The sequence below is a fragment of the Temnothorax nylanderi genome, unplaced genomic scaffold, assembly GCF_030848795.1.
Source record: "Temnothorax nylanderi isolate EJ_2023f unplaced genomic scaffold, tnyl_v1.0 TNYL_tig0021_pilon, whole genome shotgun sequence".
Taxonomy (NCBI): Eukaryota; Metazoa; Arthropoda; class Insecta; order Hymenoptera; family Formicidae; genus Temnothorax; species Temnothorax nylanderi.
In genome coordinates, this window is record NW_027249083.1 from 977,484 (window position 1) to 1,000,508 (window position 23,025).

General features: G+C 37.5%; 1 protein-coding gene across 2 annotated transcripts in view; it reads right to left on the reverse strand.

The window, feature by feature from the left end:
* Invadolysin (leishmanolysin-like peptidase, invadolysin) overlaps positions 1 to 23,025 on the reverse strand; it is a 262,515-nt gene that overhangs the window by 135,672 nt on the left and 103,818 nt on the right. For both annotated transcript variants that reach the window (XM_071700201.1, XM_071700202.1), the window contains one exon: positions 1,960 to 2,060. In XM_071700201.1, the coding sequence (XP_071556302.1) occupies positions 1,960 to 2,060 (101 nt within the window). Of the gene's footprint in view, positions 1 to 1,959; positions 2,061 to 23,025 lie in introns of those variants that run through there.

Sequence of the window (23,025 nt, forward strand, 5' to 3'; positions counted from 1 at the left end):
GGAGTACGGGTCAATGGTCTGTGAATCGCCGACAAGATAGGAGTTCGCAATAGTCGTTTCATAACGGTTACGTCGCCGCGTTGCACTTCGTGACACGCCGGTACGCCGAGTTATCCGATGATCGCGAGAACGGAAACGGTTTTTGAGAATATGCGACTATCGAAACTGCGCGACGTTATACGCGTTTCCATGCGCGCTATACACGAGTGAAACGATTGTTTCAGAAATTGTCACTGGATAGCTGACGCAGGATTATTTGCTTTGCAGTAACGGGCGAGAAGGGCAATAAAAATAATTGCTTTATAAGTCCCTAGACACTTGCCGTTTGCGTAACAATAATCCTATATCAAAATAGATGACTCACAATACGATCGCGGAGAAAGCTTATAAAAGAAGAAGAGTAAACTAAAAAGATCTCTTGAAAAAATTTTAAAATTTTAAAATTTTTATTTATGAGATTGATATGATTAAATATTTTGCTTTCAAGTAAAATATGTCGTAACAGCGTATATATGATACTGCGATTCAAGTCAATAAGCGATCGTTTATTAATGTGTAAATATCACGTTATACTAGCTATACACCATCTCGATATTATGTCTCACATTAGCTACTACGGAATCGCCGTTTGGAGCAGTAACGATATCTTTGCTTATCATGTTTCCAGCTATTATAGCCTTAACGCATTACCTTCCGCAGTTGCGGCAGAAGACACTAAAGGGATGCAGTAGAGATTATCTGCAACCTAGCTCTCTAAATTTCCGGGATGGTATCTCGAGAAATAACCTAGGAGGTAAGAGTATCAGTACTTTACAGAAAATAATACAAATAATAACTGTGCAAAATTCGCCATCTGGAGTTACATTACTGTAGCTCTTGAAGACATTACCCGGTAATATCGAAGCTCGCAGTGGAGCTCTCGCGCTAGACCATATACCTCTCTCGATTCGAATAGTATCCCTCGGAAACGGCAAACGCGATCGTATATTCGCGATGTAAATGTTTAAGGAGCACCTCGAGGAGCACCTTACAGTAATTTTCGCGCGGATTAGAAATAACGTCTGCAAGAGCGGCAATTACGGATAGAGACTATCCTCCTGCGAGAGTGGTGAATTGTACTGTTCTTTTCACGACGCGAGTAAGTGACAGGTAACCCGGGGGCGTCGTGCAGTAACGGAAGTATTACACGACGGCCGAGCTAATTTCTGCCACCATTTGAAAATTAAACGGCAGAGAAAATATTTATGAGCACTTTACTAAATTAGCTCCGTGCAAAAGATTCCATTGTGCGTTGTATAAAATGCGTAGCGGATTGGACACACCCACTGTAAGCGTGACGACAAGACGACGTCCGTAAAAACCGTATTTATTCGAGTGAATTGCGAGCGTAAGCGCGCATGGAAGATTAATCATCACAAGAAGAAATTACGGAGTGTATTAACCTCATTACATGCCGAATTTTTTTTATCAGGCAGGAAAAACTATTCCTCCACGACTGTAATGTAATCTTATAATATGTTACAATCCAAGAAATTATAAGATTGTACTGAATTAAAATATATTAAGAAATTTGCATTATTTTCATGGATATATACTTTGAAACATTGATTTCTAACCGTTTTTCACCTATAATGTTTAAGATGCAAAAAGAAAAATTTTTTAAAGCGCTCTCTCTCTCTCTCTCTCTCTCTCTCATTTTAATATCTTGATAAATATTCCACGTCACACGGAATCGGAAGCATCCAAATTCGCGGATAAATCAAATTAGACCTGAACATTCCTCTATTTTCGATTGCTCGCAGGAGATTGCCGCTTAAGATAGTTAGCGGCAATTCGCTGCGCTGCGAGGTGAACTCGATTTATATCCTGATATAGTCGATCCGTAACTCCTCCGTAATTTCATGCCGTCGACAAATATCGTTGAATACATTGTGGAAACACATATGTGTACGAACTTACCTAAAGACGCTCTCGTCGTAAGATAACAGAATGCGTACTGGCTGACTGATGCTACGTTTTTTTACTTCGTGCGCTGGCTCGATGTGTACGCCGTGAATTATCTGGAAAACAAAGGCGGAATTTGATTAGAGTTTACATAAAATACCAGAAATACCATGTAAAATACCGCGCAACTCAAGAGCTTTGTTCATAGTTTATTATAATAAATATATATTAATAGATTGTAAAATAATGCGAAGCAGTTTAAATCGCGACAATACTCGAGATATATATAATTACAATTGTGTCAGTGACGTGGTGAATTAAAATGAACACAATGCTAAATTCGTCATATACCTGGAATCAAATATATCGAGCTTTTTATAGGAAGTTATTAATATTTTTATAAATGATGTATTTGTTACTACAAGAAATATTCTGGTGTACTATTTTATTTCACTGATATGGCGTTATTTTCATTCACGAACGAATAATTGTTTTTATAATTGATGAATGTCAGTTTGCTTTTACAAATTCCTATTATGCTCAAATCAATCCAGTAAATGTAATAAAAATACGCCAAGCAAATAGCAGATTAATTTCAATCCCTGATATCTTAAATTATGGAATGACCCTCTGGCTATTTAGAATATATATGCCATGTTCCTTTTTTGGCACGTGGAATGTAAATCTAAAGATAGACTCGTATACGATCAGAAAAAGACGCGATATATCTTATTATACATTCACAAAATTCAGAATTTGGTATGGATATTAGAGACTCGCGTGAATGCTCACATTAAAGTCTATTCCCGCGCGATAATTGATCGTCGAAAGTTGAGCCCGTTACTGACAGATCTTAATAGAAGATGTGCTAACTATATTGAATCGTGCCTGGTATTATGATACCAGCGGTGCGTGAAACTGATACGCTCTTCGACGGTGCTTCAGGTTGCGAATTCTAACGGTGAGGCGGCTGCAATCTCGCGCTCGCAGGAATAGCAGCTTGCGGCAAAGGCCGCAGCCGCGTTTACAGAGGTTATAAGAGGGAAGAGACAGGTGCATAAACTAGCTATAAGTTCTGGTTAACTTCAACACACCGTCGGGCTTCAATCAGAAGTTGCGAACGATAGAGCCGTAGAACCGAGAGGAGGTAATAGATAAATGGACGTGAAGAGAACTTGAACAAAGTGACGCGCGCCTCAATGAAATGCATTGCAATTCGTAACAGCGAGAATTCACCGATTAGTACATTGACATTTCGTTCTAATTATTTATGAGAATGCAAAAAGTAACGATAAATCTATATATTATCGTAAATCAAATTATTTAATACGATAAAATTGTGATAAGCTAAAAGAACAAATTTACCGGTTTGATATATCGATTAATTCGGCACTTTGTAACGAGTTTTCGCCACAAGAGGGACTTTGACTGGCGGAATGGGCTCGACATTTCGTTTAATAGAGCCCCGTGTTTCTCGTGTAATCGAGAAAGGTCACCGTTGCCTCGTCGCAATGGGCTTGCTTGTTAGAAATGCAATTATGCGAAGATCCACGTTAAGTTTTAATCCGATCCACTTTTATACTTGCGGAGAGTTTGCGTCCTGCGCGGAAAGCTTCTTAGTGATAATGCGATATCTTAAGAGGATAGGAGTGGCATTAACTGCGCCAGCCAAGGAGCGCAGAGAGGACCACGAATACCGGATCGAAGGTCGAAGTTAAGATGCAGCGGCGCTCGAGTATCACGTATATAGAAGATAACGGTAGCTAAACCACGCGCACTCCATCGTAACTTACAAACCACTCTAGCGAATAGTGCTCTCTTAATTATCAAACTTTAGACCGCTCCTAATTTCTATCCTTATACCCATGGTCTATCCAGTAATACGACGGGATGCGCGTGCCGATGTACACCCCTCGACCAAGAACTAACTGTATATAGCATAGACTTTCTACCGCTATGCTAAACTATTCAAATATTTAATCTGTATATTTATTGTACAAGTACATGTATGTGCATTAACACTGCATGCGCGGACACCGTGGCCTAAATCGATTTTTCACATTTTTGATTCCCACGGGAATGGAGAAAAAAGAAATTGCAACAGTTCCGGCCTATGTAAGTATAGAAATCACTTTTTGAAACCTTAAAGATGATATATGAATTTTTATAAATTTTTTGTAACACAGAAACGCTTTCGAAACCCCTTTGGACTTAAAAGTACCAAGGTGGCCGGGTGAGTGCTTCAAAAACACGGTGTCCGCGCGGTGTTAAATCAATAAATTAAAAAATTTTACATAATTAATTTCAGTCCTTAATGTCAAATATATTTTCGTTAAAATTAATTAAACTAGATATTAATTACGAAAATTTTAATTAAATTATGTTCATTAAATTAAATGTTTATTAAATTAAATTAAACTTTGAGTTAACAGTGTCTACAAAAGTTTTAAAATACATTATTATACGCATATTCATAAGATAACGATAATGTAAACATAATTATTAATAATGGTGATCACAGTAAAATATTAATTGTGCGATCCTGTTATACGCATATATGTTACATCTACGTTAAAAACGAATTCAATAAATGTATTTAGTACAATGGCATTACCATCAATGCAATTACTTGCGGACTAATGGAAAGGAAATGCCAAGATTAAGCAAGTGGACAGTTCATGTGATATGGTGGAAAACAAGAAGATAGAGGTCTACAAATATCCCGCAGAGAAATTCCATAAGCCTCATCCATCTTGGTTATTGACCTTAATTCAAGACCAGCCAGTCGGCATTAAGATGATTTCCACGGAGAATCGATATTTTCCAGTGCTACGTCCACTGGTCGTATAAAGATAGTAATAATGGAAACGTTACTAGCTGCATGAAGCGATATTATTAAAGTGGTGCGTTATATATAGTCTGAGAAATATCATTCCTAAAATAACCAGAGAATAAGAAAGTGTTGCTTGAATATAAAATTAAAAGATGAAAAAAGATAATATGCATAAACAAATATACATGTCTGCGCAACAATGAACGTATAGACTAAAATAATTATATCTTTTTTAGAATTGTACTCCCACATAATCGCGAAAAAATTGAAAAAGTGTTTATATTACAATCGCTTTATCGCAGTCTAAAAATACATTTAATTAATTTTTTTTATTTGCAGTAAAAATTTGCTATTGCATATTCATTATTTGATAAGATCGCCTATCGATATCTGTCTTTAAAATCTTGTGCGATGACATATATATTGATCAAGGGTAGGAAAGGTAAAAAGACTGGTCGTTCATAATTTACTTCAAAGGAAAAACTTGTCTGTTATTTTCGGAGGAATAGAGAAGCTACCGTATTTATTCATCCATTCATTTCTATATAAGTGATATTCCAGCAGTTACATTTCATTATTAACATTTCAAGAATTAAATTACCTGCAGCAGGAGAAAGCACATGAAACGTAGTACAACGAAAATGTGTAACAATAACAACGTACTTCCGTTGTTTTTATTGGACGATGTAAATATATTATAATATTACTACAATACACCATTTAATAACAATTGTTAATTACGGAAGTATATATTTTGCGAAAATGAGACGAGAGATAAAATATCCAGTACACGTTTGCATGGCCGTATCTCCTTCTCTGGATGAGAAAGTGCCTCGATGCACTTCGATTTATCATATATCTACGCGTTGAAATAGGGATCGGGGGATGAAGAGATCGTGGAAACTGGGCAGGTGGGCAATTTCCGTGGTAGCCGTCTACCGTGATATACCCGTCTCTTTCCGGCCGTACCGCATTTACACGCGGCACGATGGAAATTTTGTGTTTCCTACATGTCACTGCATTTTTGTAGCATTTTTATGCTCGTCCTTCCCCCTCGATGGAAACGTAAATAACCGATCATCGATTGCTCGTCCTTCGTCTTCGAGGTTTCCGACATATATGCCTCATCAAACGGCGAGAGATGAATTGTTCATTATTATCATCTCCACGAATATACCGAACCGCGGTGGTATCGTCTATTTTCAAACGCCGTTCCATTTAGACACATTTGCATGATGCATAATTTAGCTTCATATCCATTCCATGTTCAATTTTTAAAGCTTTAGTCAATCTAAAATTCAATTTTTTACGACCGATGGCTGCACAAGAGTACGTGCAATGTGTTATGCCTCTATAACAGCACAACGTAACAAAAGCATCTAAAAAACTGATTATAGATTCATAGGATATGTAAGATAAATCTAACATCGTGCTAATATACATAAAACTTCAGTCCACGGTTCTATTAACGATAATAAATTGTCTTTCAACTTTTTATTTGTTTGAAAAAAAGTCATGATTTATAAGTGATCTGCGCGAATCTGTCCGGCGAGTTTTCGAAACAATCTGTTTTCGAAATCCGGCGTAATGTTACGGTGTTTCTCGAAGTAGTGCGAGTCGCTCGGTCGCCCATTCAACCAGCGAGGTTGGGGAAGAGATTGATCTACGGCGGAAGTTGCGCGCGTGAATTTGAGGACATTATCTGATCGCATGGAGAAAGTAATTTATGGGAGTAGTTTAGCCGTGTGCGATAAAACAAATTCCACGCGGAAGAATGAACCGAAGAGCGCGAGCAAATTCTCGAGATTCCCGGAATCCTTTATTCCGAGTCCTCCATTTTAATAGCTTTTAATTAACCGGATATAGTCTTCGAGCATCAACGATTGATCGCATTGTTACAAGAAGGTCAAACCTTAATTAAATTCTTTGCCGTTTCACCAATACAGTTGCGCGATATTTCAGCAATACAGATATTAATTACGGATAATTAGCAAAGTTGTACAGCTTCTGTGAAGCTAACGCGCATAGCATTTTAAAAATGCGGATATAATTAATAGAATTCGGCTTGTTTTTCAAAGAATATGATATGTTTCAGAAGTTTTAGCGATTAAAAAATAGATGTCTGAAAGTATAGAGTGTCAACTGCACGTTTTTATTATACCGAAATTAGTATAATAATTTGCTTATTTCAATCAGAATCTATTTGAAATGTAATGCTTTATGAAAGTGCTCTTACTATCTAGAGCCAGTAAAAATGTTATATTTTCAAAGTTTTTAAGCCGTGGAAATTTAATAAATTAAAAATTCGCAAAAATAATACATCGCGATTTGAATATATACAAGTCGAATATTTAAAAAATAATGTAAATATTAATACTAAAAACGTGTAATTAACGTAATTTTGCAAAATGATTCACGAAAATGGACTGTTTACCTTTTCTAACAAGCGCGAATGAGAAAGGAAAATAGTCGAAGTTTACCTTACCAAGAAACAATGCTGATTCTCGTCAATTAACGGAACGCACGAACGAGAGATTCAATGAACTCTGTTATTTTATCATTTGCAACTAGTTGTTCTCGAACAGCCAGGATCTTTGCCGGTCGCACCGACTCCTCCATCCGTTTACTCTGATTGTCAGAAGACAGCTCCAGCTTCTAAACTTTGAAAACACGTTGGAGAATAGCTTCCGTGCTGCAGTGCCGTCAACAGCGAAATAAACTTCGTCGTTTATATATCTCAATGTGCGTCTTGCAAATGATAAAACTCCGTCGCGCATAAATTCATTAGCGTTGACAAGAAATTAACGACGAAGATTCATGCTCCGAAATAATTGATATCGGCGAGAGAAAGCAGCGTGAAAAGTTAAACATTTAACACAGAGCTATTCATATATAAAAAGAGAGATTAGAATGTAAGAACCGTGGCTCAACATCGAAGCGGGTTAATGCTCTTGCCACAAAACTCCCTTCGGCAGAGGATTGGGCCACAGAAAATAGAGGAAAAGACATGTCCGTTCGAAATGAGATTTAAGGGACTCGAGGGGAAGAGAGAAACGGTAATCCTATTTCTGCCGCGCGCAGGCTCGGCAAAAGATTCCTCGTACAATGGAGGGCGGTTACGGCCGCGGCGCGGCGCGGCATGGCAGAGAGTTCGAAACCGGACTAATTGTCGGTCGAGACGAGGTAATTCCCCGCTTCGTGCCACGGACGTCGTCGCGGCAGAAGCCCCGTAATTGCGATCCACTCCACTTTTTCACCCCCGTTCCACCACCCCCTCCTCTTCCCTCTCTTCGCGTCACGACAAATCGAATAGGCCGACTTCCATCAGTCATCATCAGGGCTGTCCGATAGCGGATAATACCAGACGCCAGACAAGACGCGCAAGTACGCGGAATTATGCGCTCGAGTTTCTGTCATGATCATAATGCTGGTGCAGTGGGAGCTGTCCGAAACACCGCAAGCATTACCGTGGCCACGGCACGAATTGGAACGTGCCAGTCGGCATAATACATCAATTCCGCTTTTACACTGCGAACAGCACTTAGCTCGGGGAAAATATACGCGCCATACGATATCGCGCGCCCCGTTGAAATACGTGTTCAGTAGTTTCGGGTGTCACTTGATATGGCATATCTGAAAACGAATCTCTAGAGTTTATTGTTGTGAAATACGCCGCGGTTGACGTATCGTGTTACCTGTTTTAATCACACGTTTCGCAGAATGCAGTTTAAGCGTGTAACTTTCGCACTCGATGTGCCAGGCTTCACCGCTGAAAGAAAATAATACAGTACGGAAACCGAAAAAAAAAACACCGAGAGTTTTGTGCGGTATAATTATCTAATTGTTGCGAATATTTTAATCGCAAAATACAGTAGTTTGAAAAACTTTAATACAGTTTAAAATTATAAAAGCTTAACTGTATTCTTTAAGAAATACAGTTACAGAAGAAAGAGCTAGGCGAGCGCAAGTACAATTATCTCATTGGATAAGCGAAGCTATTGGGAAAAGTAACGAAATATATATTGTAAAACCGTCTTTCAAACCAAAGTATTTCTTTCATAACAAAGAGAACTTGATCAAAAGTGGAAACATTAAAGTTTCAAGTTTCATTATTTGTAAACATAGGTTGATACTATAGTAAAGTAACACATATATAAAACCAAGTTTACATTTTCTGCATGGAAATATCATCCTCTGATTTTGCAACAAGGTTTCTGGGATAGGGCACGTATACCGCGATAGCTACAAGCTCGTCAATATTGCGAAAATGATCAAAGTTTAATTTATGCTTATAAGCTTCGCCATCGAAAGAGTTCATCGATATTCATCGATTATGCATACGAAATTAGTATACCATGCGAACACAAAATCTTGCCCCAAATTTGACAAAATACCCTCGATCTTTCCGAACTCTCGTCTCCGCATTTCATATTAAGTTCAGCAAAAAATTGGAGCACGCATTTGGTTAAAGCCAGCAGTTTTATGCACTTGCTACCGAGCTTGCTATACGTATACAGACACGATTGGTTGTACGTGGAATCTTCTACTATTGGGAATACGGAAGGGAGAAGGCGTCGTTTCGGAATCCCCCTTGTGCCGGTGTCTGCAGAACGTGGGTATCATGTAAAAGCATCCCGGCGAAACTAGATTCTCCGCAGTCATAGCTTATTTAGGAAGCGCGAGGTCGCACGCGATTGATTAAATATTTCGTATTAAAAAAAAATAGACATCGAGTATATCTTTTGTTAAATTTTATTCCGGAATTTCACCAACTTTCGGAGCGAGCAATCTGCGCGCATTACGGTTGCGGCGCGATAATATTTGCGATTTTTGGAATCGTGGCAATTGGAAATTCTGGATTCCTATATAACGACAGATAAATGGCTATTGCATTTTGTATGGCGCCTCTTCATGAATATGCAGCTGCATTGTTATCTGCAGAATTATAGCTAGCAATTTCTATAGTTATGCAAAATGGGCTATCTTGATAGGGCATTGCTTGGCAAAGATATCGATAAGTAATGTGAACATATCTGAACATATTTGCTGTTCATACAAATTTACTAACGTATATTACACGCAAATAGCGATAGAGGTACTATATAACCCACATAAACACGTTAACATAAACAAAACCTGTTTTTCTTTCTACTGCACAATACTATTCGCGCATTAGCATGAAACAGTGTATCAACATAGAAGCATTAACATTAGAATTACCACCGCGCAAAGCATTTAACTTTTTGACGAAATTACGAAGACGTAGTATATTTTGCCAAAACGTATGTTTGGACGATTAAAACGCTACTTAAGGAACCATTATCGCAAAGTTGTTTCTACCATCCTGCTTAAATGCAAAATCATTAGAGCAGGTCTCCAGCTTTTGCCAGAGCTACGAGTAGTTCACGAAACAATATGGAGCAATTAAAGGTCTGTTTATATTCCGCAATTTTCAATACAATTTGTTAAAAATATCTCTAACTCTCGATTCAAAAGCGCAAAAATCTTTTTTACCAGAAAGTGTATTGACAATGGAAATAAAAAAATCAATATTTGTTTTCAGTAAAAGTAGCATAATCAATAAGCTTGAAGCTGAAAAATTTAATCGGAGTATAAAAATATAAGTTAATCTAATCTATCAAACTAAATCACACTTCTAAATTGAGTTATATTCTTAATTGAGTAAATGTACTAAGTAATGAATAGATACAATTTCCTTCTTCCTAGTTCTTTTCTATGTAAAATGTAATTACTTATAATTTAATTTCGTTTGTCGAAGTACAAACATATTAAATTCATTTATATTATAAATTTATTTTAAAATCCCAGAAAATTCAATTAATTGTTAAGTTAGATATTCGATTTGGTAAGTACACATACCTATCAAAAATGTTCAAAGAAAATTTAGAGAAAGCTATTTCTTTTATCTTAATAAGTTTCAGAAAGTTTAATAAAAAAAACAATTTTTTAAAATAAAGATCTCATAAATAATGCTTATCGGCGTAGTATCGGCGTAAAAAGAATACCCCGGAATTTCGACAGAAACTGAATTATGCCATCACCTGACGTTAATATGATTTGTATATCCATTATATAGTAGCGTGTTAGGGGAAAAAAGGACGGCTCGCTTCCGTGATATCGAAGCGCGCACACGACTATATATGTATAGACAGTCGGACGTGTCGCCTGTTTAATATTTTCTGTCACATAAAGTCCCTTTAACATATCGCTATAAAATTGAATACTTATTTAAACGACAGAAAATTGCATGTTACTTTTATTTTTAGGATAGAATTTTCAATGTTTTTTTAAATCTGAAGCATATGCGTAACAGTTTTTAGATAAGCATTAACAATGAAGAGAGAACGGCGGAAATGTAATAACAATAGACAATGCACGCACATGCTAAAGTTAATTCTGTGAAATTTGCTCTTTAACTACTACAAGCAAAATATACGCGCATTTAGCTGTGGTAATATATAATCTTTCCATCGAGGAGCTTTTCTGCGGGAAAACGTCGGTGGAACAAAATGAGGAAAAATCTAATTAAAGTACGGGAAATCAAATACGCAGCGGAGAACTTGCCGGCCATTCTTCTCAGTCATGTTCTCCCGCTTCACATACTGACGTAAACCGCCACCCGAGGTAAATGCGAGATATCCCATGCGGGCCATACCGCCGCAAAATACGAGCATGACGTTCATTGAAATGATATCAGTTTCCGGGGCGCGGAATCGATGCGCGCACACGTAATTGAATCCTCGAATTACCATCCAGAAAGATCAAATGGGTGCTTCGTGGCGCGATGGCAAATGCTAATTATATACGCGAAGCGAATTCGCTCCGGTATATACTATTCTTGGATGTTCGCGGAATGCAAGACGCCGCTCTGGTTCGACTTATGCGAATTGATTCCGCAGGCGGTTCGGTTACGTTTATTACCCTTGATAGTAAGATACGTACCGCACACACGTATCTCTGCATTTGTGATCGAATGCGTGCTCGAGTCTTATCTGACACAAAGCCGCACATACGAATACGGAGCAACGGTTAAACGTCTACACGCCGCGGTACGATCAACCGTGTTCCCGACCTTACCATACTGCCGGCATGCATAATGTACGAATGGCATGGCATGGGCGCGCGATGCACAATACGACGGATAAGCCTAAGGGTGAATCAACCCTTGAATTTTTGTCGGACCCGCTGCATTTGTATTAACGTGAATCTTTCGAGGTTTGGATTTAATACATAATGTTAGTGATGTATGTATAATAGATAGCATGTATAAACACACATTTCAATGGATTTGATATTTTAATTTCTTTCTGCGTAGTAATATGAACATTACAAAAAAAGACACACGGTTTCTATATATATTACAATTGCGTTCTAATCTGATAGGACGACAAACGTAGATATCTATATTTCGCAGCCGTGTTTCAGACGATAAATCATATTTCATATATTGCACAGCTATAGAAAATCTATATGAATACTGCAAATGATATGCAAACTTAAGTTTATATATATTTCAAGATGAAGAGGAGAGTAAGATTTTTATTTAAAAAATTATTTAAAAAATAATGAGATGCTCATGTAAAAAATTGGTTAGACGAAATAATAATGGAAGTAAAATTTTAACGAGAAAAGAGAGAGAAAGAGAGAACCTTGACATGTTTTTTATTGTATTTTAATTTGCAGTATCACAAAACCCCAAATGTTAAAGATAGCTGATCAAAAGCGAGAGTTCTTCATGCTTGGTCAGTTCTATCGGGCGCAATTTGTATTGGTGCAATAATTTACGCAACTGTCGTGTTTGTGTCAAGGCAAGCTAATTAGTCGAGTAGATGGCTGAACTGACTATAGACATGAAAGGGCCTTGCTCACGTCGGGAATCCATTATGCAAGACATTGCAACCCGCACCTAACGAACTAATTTGCTGCACGTCGCGCAAAATGGGAGAGACATAAGGATGGGATAAGGAAGGACACGGGTAAAACTGCATTGGACGTGTACACGTCCCTATTGTCAGTGCAAACAGTTATCAGATCTTGCGTGACAGTATAAACCGGGGTAGAGCAAATTGAATCGACAGATTGAAAGCACAATGATTCAACTGAGGGTTCAACATTTACTTTTAGAAAGATTTAAAAGACAACTTTGAGAATCCATTTTCTACGGTTTCTCATATATACGTGTTTTTCAAAGAAATCGAGAATAAAAATTGTCTTATTGAAATCTACATATTTTTATTATAGACAATATATTATGTAGATAATATTATATATAGATTACTATAGACATTATTATAGAGTATAATAGACAATAATACATCATTGTCTATAATTTATGTAAAATGAAATGTAATGTATTGTTGAAGAAAAATTATTCTAAGATAAATATCTCTTAATGTATCTCGAAAAGTTGAGCTTGACATCGATACAACATCGATAACAATTTAATATATTTCTCATGTGCCGTAATAATTGTTTTCACGGATCTTTTCTTAACATTTTGCGTCGTCTGAAAAATCTTCTGGCTCGGTTAATCTCGCTTAGTTCACCTTATTGCTGAGAGGGTAAATTTCCAGACGCACGCGTCGCGGCAAATTCGCAGCAAATTGTGCAGCGCGGGCCCTAAATAAATTTCGCGTCGTGGGGCTTTGTACTCTAACGCGACAGGAAATTTCTACAGGCATGTACCTAGGTGTGTCGGTGTACATACGCTCCTAGAGAATGTTACAAGGTATTTCGAGCAGATGCTCTTTTGGTCTAGCTGCGCCGTCCCCGCGAGCTTCGAAGTCAAGCGCGAGATGTGCGCTTCACTAAACTAAGATCTACGTACAATGGTAACCGGTTCATTCAATTTGCAAGCGTCTCTCTGTTTGTCAATCATTAATTTGATAGTGTTCGATGAACCACTATATATATTAGATCATTTTCTTGTAATATAATTTTGTAATATAACACATAATTCTTTTAAAGTAAATGTTCTAAGAATGTGCTAATTATTTTTAAATTAAATCTAACAAAAGAGAAGATAAACGTATAAAACTAGACATGTAAAATCTAGCTATATGCAGAAGTATAAAAATATAGAAATTTTTAAACTAAAGTTTTCTTTTACGTCGAGTTGTTCATCAATGGAATTATATGCAGTTATGTTTTAGCGATCAATGTAGGTAGTAAGAGATTTCCTGAGCGATTTAATCATGAGTTATACACGTGTCATGTATAATTGTTGAACAATGAAACACCCGCACATTCTATCCGACACATGTATCTATCCGCTTAAGGACAATCCACTTTAATGTCTAGTAACGATTTATGACACGCCAATTGTCCGTTGATTAGCAGTACCTAGTATGTATTTAGAGGTTATTATTCTGCAAATGTATTAATTGGCTAAAATCACATAATAAATTATGAATAAATCTTGAATAAAGCATCTTGAATAGCACATTTTTTAAAAATAAATATTATTGTATTTTGAAAGTATCATCATGTTTTTTTATGAACAAGAATATGCCTAATAATTATTACAATGGTATTTCTTTTAACCACTAAAAAATACAGAAATGACTAAAAGGTAAAAAATAATCCCATTATCTACGATACAGTGTTCTTTATCACCGCAAGCACGAATTCAGTCGTATAAAATTTATGAGATTTTCAGTGTAATGTATGGTATCGCTTTACATGTATATCGTGTGTATATGTATGTGTATATAGTATACAGTAAGCGTCTTTCATAGCGTATATTAAACCACCACTCGACAACCTGACCGCCACCTCCGCCTTCTTCGACCTGGCACGATGTGATCTACACGTGGCAATATTGCGCCACATGCCGTGAATTCTCTCAGAGCCATTTCACCTAATCGAGACGGCGGTACCATGCGCCGCTCGTGCTTGCAATCGTTGAAGTAGCCCCGTAGCCAGTGACCATTTATAGGTGGACAACGAGGTAGAGAGTGTTTGGGCAGGCAACGTCACATCGCCGCCGCGACGCGGCGAATGAAACGGGAGTATTCATTTGTCAAGACGGCGCGGATTAACATTGGATAGTATTCGATTTGATTGTATAACAAAGCTGTAATTTAAATGCAAGTAAATCTATCAGTTTCAGCATAGCGTGACACGTCTTAAAGATTTCGAAGCGCTGCAATCTCGTCACGAATTTTATTTTGTTTCGGCCAACAATCTCATAATAACAATAAGAAAATTGGAAAGATATTAGGACGCGACTTTTATATCATCTAGCCGACGCGCGACGTCTTGAATGTCCCACAAATCTCGTGGTTTTTATCGTACGTGCATGTCACGTTCAACAGCAGAGCTATTTCGGTTAGTGTTTTCCTTGATTTGTTTCAGAGAGAGAACTTATTTTAGAAAGAACAAATGCCTGCTTTTAAAAAGCTTTCGATTCAGCATAGAAACTCAATATTAAAAAAATATTATAACAATAGAAACCATACAAGTAATGTGTGATATTCTAACATTTAATAAATATAGTTTTTAGTTCTTTTTTACGCGTATTCTTTTACGAGTTCCAAGGACTTAAAGTAAAGGTGTAATAAAAATTTTTAATGTAATCCCCTAGATTATTAGACATAAAACTCTAATAGGTAAAACAGAATATATTTCACCAATTTTAATCTCGACGAATGCGCATAAATTTAATCTTCTAAGTAGCTATACCCAGAATAAAAACCTGATGCACCATGAAAAGCGGGCATTGTGTTACGTTGACCGCACATCTCTTCAATCTTGGCCAATCCTATATCTCATCGATCGTACACGCGACCATAATCCTCTTACTAATTCGCCGCATGCATTACAGATTGGGTTATACTCGCGTAGCTTAGGGTAGCCTAGGTCAATCCGGGATCCTAGGATTGACAAAGATTATGTCAGCGCATCCAGGTATCTTTACATCGATAAATGTCAACTCAATCAGTACACACGGCTGCGACAATTTATTTGATGAATTAATAACATTATTCACGAAATGTCACATGCATCGATGAATATTTATTAAAAGCAGGTGTTATATAAATTATATACGCACGAGTAATATAAATATTCGCAACTTTGTAACCCAATGCTGATCAGTGCTACGATAGAGAGTCGCTCGTTCAGATTAACGAAAAAGAATAGAGAAACTGACCTAGCGTACGATAATGGCATGACCACCAGTCATATAATCCCGCCGATGGCGATGCGTTCGATGTGTTAAGTTAGAGAGTTAATCAAACGTTAGATAGTACCGTAAATTCCTCTCTGGCCAGCACGGAAAACAAAATTTATGGTCCCACATAGATCGATCGCCTGTCTCGAGACCAAATGGAGTCTGAAATTCTTCCGCGGCCGACTAAAAAACAAGATTTACGATAATTGGATTTTGTAATTCCATCATTCTTGATTCTAAACTAACCGAAATCTGAAATTTCTTTCGGGCTAGGCAAACCCGATTTACGGTAATTAAGTTCCGTGATTCAATCCAGTGAGTCTAAAATAGAACGTAATGGATTCATTTGCTTCGTGCTTTAATTTCAAAAATAAATGGCGCTGTTAAATAAGTGTTGAGATATACTTAAAACAAGGGAAGATGAGAATATTACAAAAGTAAAAGTATAAAAGAAAACTTGAAAAAATGATAAAAATCTGAGTAAAAAAATAACTTCGTTGCTCCCTTCGAACTTGCGAAACGTGTCAGTGGCAAATCTGAGAAACGTTTATCATAAATTTGAAATTCATAAAATTAATTCATATAAAATTCATAAAAATTTTAAATTATGCGTATATAAAAATTAATAATAACCATTAGATACCATCCCTTGTTCGTCCGACCCATTAAAACCACAGCAATCTTTAGTCGATTTTAAGCGGAAAGCCTAACTGTGTCTTTTCAAGTTTGCGTTGCATCTCCGATATTATGAATCTTTGCCCGTCCGATTAATTCGCGGCTCACTGGCGCTGTTTATGCTATGAATTATGTAAGAGTTTATAGCTCGCCCAACGGAGAAACGATAAAAAGCTCTACGACCACATTATTGCGGGATCTGCGATGAGATGCACTTTCGCACAGCAATCTTGCATCATACTGAACAGGTAAAGTCCACCTGGGTCCCAAAATATAGTTATCAACATAAGAGATGTAAAATTTGATCCCATATCCCAGGGAGAAACGGCTGACATTTTTAAACAAATCGCTTTGCATTCTTTACTATTGGATTTCATCAAGTACTAAATAATTATATAACATACAAAAATTGTGATTATTTAATAAGAGTCATACGTGAATATTAAAGTCCGTGTCTTTCATTTAATGAGAGCTTTGAAATTTTTATTTTCAATATAGCTTCTAAATAAATAGGTTAGAATAATGTCTGTGAAGTTGGCCCCCCTTTTTCAAAATTCTAGAATATATAGTATCGGTTAAAAAGCATTTTCTTGATCTTAATATTGTTCATCACAATAACATCACATGCTACCAAATAAGCTTTTTTAATATTATTTAATTCTCTATTTCAAATAATGGTTATAATAAATTTTTTTTAAATTAATCCACGTGTATATATATATTATCCTTATTACATATAACTTTCATTATATATTCTTGTATTCTGTGAAAATGTCATGCAAAAAATATAATAATTAAGCGAATAATGTTTCTAATAAAACTAATAATATGAACATTAGAGAGTTTAGCGTAAGCAATTACAATTGAAATAATAACTACGATAATTGCATAGCCACGCACACAAGTTTCTCTTCGTTAAAATATATAAATCTATCAACATTTAACCACAATCTATATTAAACTTTGCGACGATTTTATTTATCAACGTGATTATGCTAATAACAATATCAGAGTAGAAACACAACATTAATAAATCAAACATGACTTGACAATCATTCGCGTTTATTGGATGAATGGCATGGTACATCGAAAACCTTTTATCGTGGTTGTTCATCCCCATTATCGCGATACGTTTCTATGAGATATCGACCTAAGCATGGATCAGCGAAGTTATAAGATCACGTCACTCACCATACTCGAAATTTGTACGAAACACACTTTCGCTCCTTTGTGATCGATTACAGCCAGGGGAGCGAAAAAATTATGTATACTGTCGTCCACGTGTCTGGCACGCACGCACCTTTGCGTGAATTTGTATTTACACGAGCAATACATCTATATTCGCAATTATTCTTACGTAATACATATACGAAGTGTTAAAGTTAGAAAGAAAATATGTATTTTTTATGAGAATTGTTTTTTTGTAATTAATATGAATATTTTTGATACTTCTTGTTGATAGAAATTGTAAACAAAACATAAAATCTTTCTGTTCCTTGATCCCGGTAAAAGAAGCAATATAGTAGATTACAATAAAGCACAAATTCTTGCAATTTCAGCATCCGAAAAAAAGGATTCAAACTAAACGTCTGTTTGTGCGCGTATTTTCAAAGCATATTCGCGGAGTAGAGGAAGAATTTTATATTCCTTGATTATAACGATCCTACTTCGTAGTATACTCCTATTTATATTCCACTATTCGGTTGCCTTTATTGCAGATGAAGCTTTTAAATGACGGAATACGACTCGCACGGTACCAAGCAAGCGTAGCAATCGATGCTCAGGCACGTCCGCCGAACCCAGACCACCCCAATCTGGCTGGTAGTCGCCAACCTGACCAAACAACAGTCTCCAGATCCCGTATAAATTAAAGCAATTTGCATGTCACGCGCGCTCACGAGTTCTAGACATGAAATTTGGCGCGGTAGAAACGGCGAAGGCCGAATGTCGTTAGTCAAACAATCTACCCATTTCTGCCGCCTGGCCGATCCCGCGCACGCATGAGGATATCGCTTGAAATTCCCTGCAGCTATAAATGGTATGAAAGAGACCGAATGCGTGACGCAATGCATAGCGAACTCATTGCTTCGCTCTTCGCTTATAAATTTATTATCGAAATTTACCAGCGAAACAATCTGCATAACAATTTTCGTTAATTGACCGTCGATATTTAGCTACTGTGGAAACATATAATATTGCATGATTGTCGATATTCTCTCTTGTCGTCTCCTGAAACTACATTGTAAAATATCCAACGTAAGTAGTAAAAGCTAAACAGAGTCAGACAAAGCAAATATCGCATGTTATGATGTCAACTGTATTTGCTTTAAAAAATCTGACAACTGTACGTGTAAACCGTGAATAAATTTACGTTTTATGTTTAATTAATATATGTAAATGTAAATTAATTTATTAAATATTCGTTGCATTCGAGGATCACTCCACTTTAAGCGATACCCCTCCCCCAAGTGTCGCAGAGCCTCATTTTGCTTCACTCCGCCTCGTTATGTGTGTTAACTCTCCGTCTATGCACGTCGTATCTGTTAATAATGTCACAGGTCGACCTCTGAGCTCTCCCTCTCATACCCTTCGGCACCCCTGACACCGGCGGCGCTTACAGGGCGGCGCCTGAAACAACCCTGCGGGCCTCACACGGACTGCGTTACGTTCCATTATGCACGCCGGTCGATTCCGCTCGAGCGATTTAACATGCATTAACTTGTAAACTCGCGACTTGCCGTGTACTCGATAATGCAGCCGCCACCGACGCCGTCGCCACCCGCCGCTGCGTGGCGTCGGGACGCCTTTTACGAGGGGGCATACACCACGGACCTACCTTCCCGCGTGTCCCACCCTCTCGCCCGGGTACCAACATTGACATCCCACGCTCGCGTTCCATCTGCCACCCGGAAGACTCTCCCGGAGATTTTGATAATACATTATTAATGAGCCGAGCGGTGAACCACGAGTCTCGATTCTTCCGAATTCGGAATTCCGATTCTCCGCCGAAGAACGGGAATAATATTTAAATAATTATTCGTCGTCGGCGCATATGAATTGTCCGCAGCTGAAAAAACTCATGACTTTCCTTCGATTGAGTATTCATGATTAAAAGATGCCAGCCAATAAAAAAAACGGATGCTGTCTTTATTTAAGACTGTACCTTCCAGTAAACGTTACGAATAAGGTAACAGCGAGCAATTATTTGATCTATAAAAAATATATTAAAAACAGACTCCACTTTGTTAAATAAAAAATTCTATTGAAAAATTGAGTGTATAGTGTAAAATACATGTATCAGACATGTATATTTTTTTTTATTTTTGGTGCATGCAAGTCCATATGCAGTGCGATGCATATTATGTGTCATATCAATCATTTTGCGCTATAAAATAAAACTGGGACATAAATTTTTAATAAAGAGCGAGTTGTTAATATTTATATACCTACATGCAAGTATCCGATGTTTTAGGAGAGATGTGCATTCTGAAATTCCGCAATTGTCATTTCTCTCTTGTAAAATGTACACAATAATAGTCCATTCCATATTATCAACATTTTGCGAGCAAGTTACGTCAAATTCTGTTCAACTCGAAGCTTTGAAGAGATAAACGCTTCGTTTAATACCCTTTATAAATTTCTTGTGATTGTACGAACTATTTTTTACAAGAAGCACAAAGAGACGGCAAAGCAAAACAATCTCATGAAAAAAAGATGAGCAAATGTACAAAAGCACGTAAAATCTATTCAGTTAAATTTCAAGCTGCACAACTATGTTAACGATTCTTGTCGGTCTTTACGATGAGATTGAAAAAGTTACTGCATCCCCCCTGGGCGTCGAGCGACAGAGTAGTTGAGAGGGATGTTAATCGACGGCTCGGACAGGACGCAATTCGAACATTTGGGAAAGTAGACGGAGGAAGGAGGCCGACGGATGGCAAAGGGTGAAAGTACGCTGTGGAAAAGGGTATAGCAGGGAGAGGAAACGTCGCGAGGCGGTGCAGTGGCCGCATAAGTGTACGTTGGTATGGGTGGCTATTCAAATGGGAGCCTCTCTTGTCCCACCTCTCGTTTTCCCTGTCTTCTCACTCGCCATTCCCTTCCCGTTTCAAGTGGTCAGCCCTCGGCAATCGTCCGGCACGACGAGCGAACGCGCGAGTCTGTCCCTCGTCGAAAATCACCGCGGAAACAAAGTAAAAGCTCCCTCCGGAACCTCGCGCTATAGAATCCCTAATCGAAACTACGAGCCGTGGCCCGTGGGCTACGTGCAACGGAGAATCGAGCGAATAATCGATAGTCGTGCCGATTCCGCGCAAAATCGAAAGGCGAAAGATGCATTGACGCAGACACACACCGGTAATAACGGTCCGTGCAAAAACTAATTAAATACGTCCTAGCGATATTGGAAATCCTTCGCGGTATTGCAAGATTCAAATGAGAAGAGCGCGGTCTCTTCCATAACAATTCCGCTGTTTGTACAATTCGCGAAAAAAAGAGACGTAGTGAGAGCTCGAAGATAGAGTATACTGTGCGCGACTAAAATAAACATGCTCCCTCTTCCTTTTTCTTACACAGTGCAGTTATTATTTCTGCTTTCGATCGTTTGGTTATCCTGCAAATCCCACATACAGCGGATCAAAAAAGTATTTGCACATACATTGTACATATAGGTACTGCATGTAATAAATTACTTATGGACACAATTCGTGCTTATGTATTATTCCTTCGAATAAAGTTATTGTAAGAAAAATGGGTGTGCAAACACTTTTTTGTAGTATGACATATAACAATATGACTCGCGGATATAGTAATAATTATTAAACTATAATATAAATTATCTTTCAAAAATTATTAACTCATACGAATTCAAATTGAGCTAAAGATAAATTAAGTAATACTCTAATTTGAGTAACATTATTCAAATCACAAACTTAAAGTCTATACCATGCTTAGTTATCACACGAATATTGTAATAAAATCAAACAGGAGCTAGATTTAAAGAAAGACAATGCAAAACTCCCACGAACTACGTCGACCAATCACAAATGCTTCGTTGAAACAGCAATAATTCAGTAATGACACATTTCTGGAACGATTGAAGTTACGAGTTCCACGAAGAATAAAAATTGATCCAAAAGCCTTTCCGATCTCAAAATGTAATATTCCACGTATAAAATGCACCGTGGAATCCAACAAAAGCATTCGAACATAATACTCTTCGTATAAAGCATCGTTGATGATTAATTAACCGAGAGTATTTTTTATGATTTGACCGACTGTTGTCCACTTGGTCTAAAAAAAACGCTATCATCTCGAAACATTAGTGGTCCTTTTTGGTTCTATAGGATCCTAAATTCTACAATCGAAGATCGAGAATAGAAGTAGCTACGGCGAGACTCATTCAGTGAGGTATTACTCTTGCAAGATAACAGCCGCGGCTCGAGCGCTCTCAACGAGGACCATCGTGGCTTGCAGCCGCAAAACTATTTTCCGATAACGACCGACACTCGCTTGGTGGGGTACATTTGTTCCAGGCTCGCACCCTGATTGCGCGGGACGCCCGTTTTCCCCGGATGCATATTTTATCCCGCTGACAGATTTATTGCCGGCATGGTTGTCGGCCGCGCCAGCTTCTTCCTCGATTTTATTGTTTTTATTTTGTATATCTGGAGGGATCAGGTCTCCCGATTCTCACTACCACGCTGCACGACAGCCGGATATGCGTAGGTATATTATCAAACTGTTCGGTGACAAATAGCTCGACGCGTTGCATTACATTTCGCGAGACGAGAGATTAATTTCGTGAGTACGAAATGGAAATAGAATGCCAAAAATATTCGAATAATAAGTCGAAAATATCGAACAAAATAAGAAGTTTTTTCTAACAAACTGTTTTCGACGTGAGACAAAAACAACTACGTTGTGCAATATTAATGCAAGTTATAAATCTATTATAAATCTCACAAAAGAACAAGGGTAATTAAAATTTAGATAGCATATTTTCATCTAAGTCTAGATATTTATGTTCCTATATAATTATTAAGTAGAAATATGAAATAAGAATTTTCCATCTTAATTGAAAATCTAATAATGTCATTCAGTAATCTTAAAGTTTGCTCTTAAATGCCAAAGATCTATATAATTTACCGTTACAAACTGCCACGAGAATTATGATGCATGGTTGTGCGAGAGAGTTTCATATGTTCCGATGTTTTTCCCAACTTTTCCGCCACTTCAACGTAGATATATTATTCTGTAACGAAAGTATCTCCCCGTCGCGTTTTCTCCCACTCAATATCAATGGCATTATGCAAGACTTTTTTCATATATCACCAGACACAGATATAAATGTACAAATGAAATGTTGTCAGTGAATTTA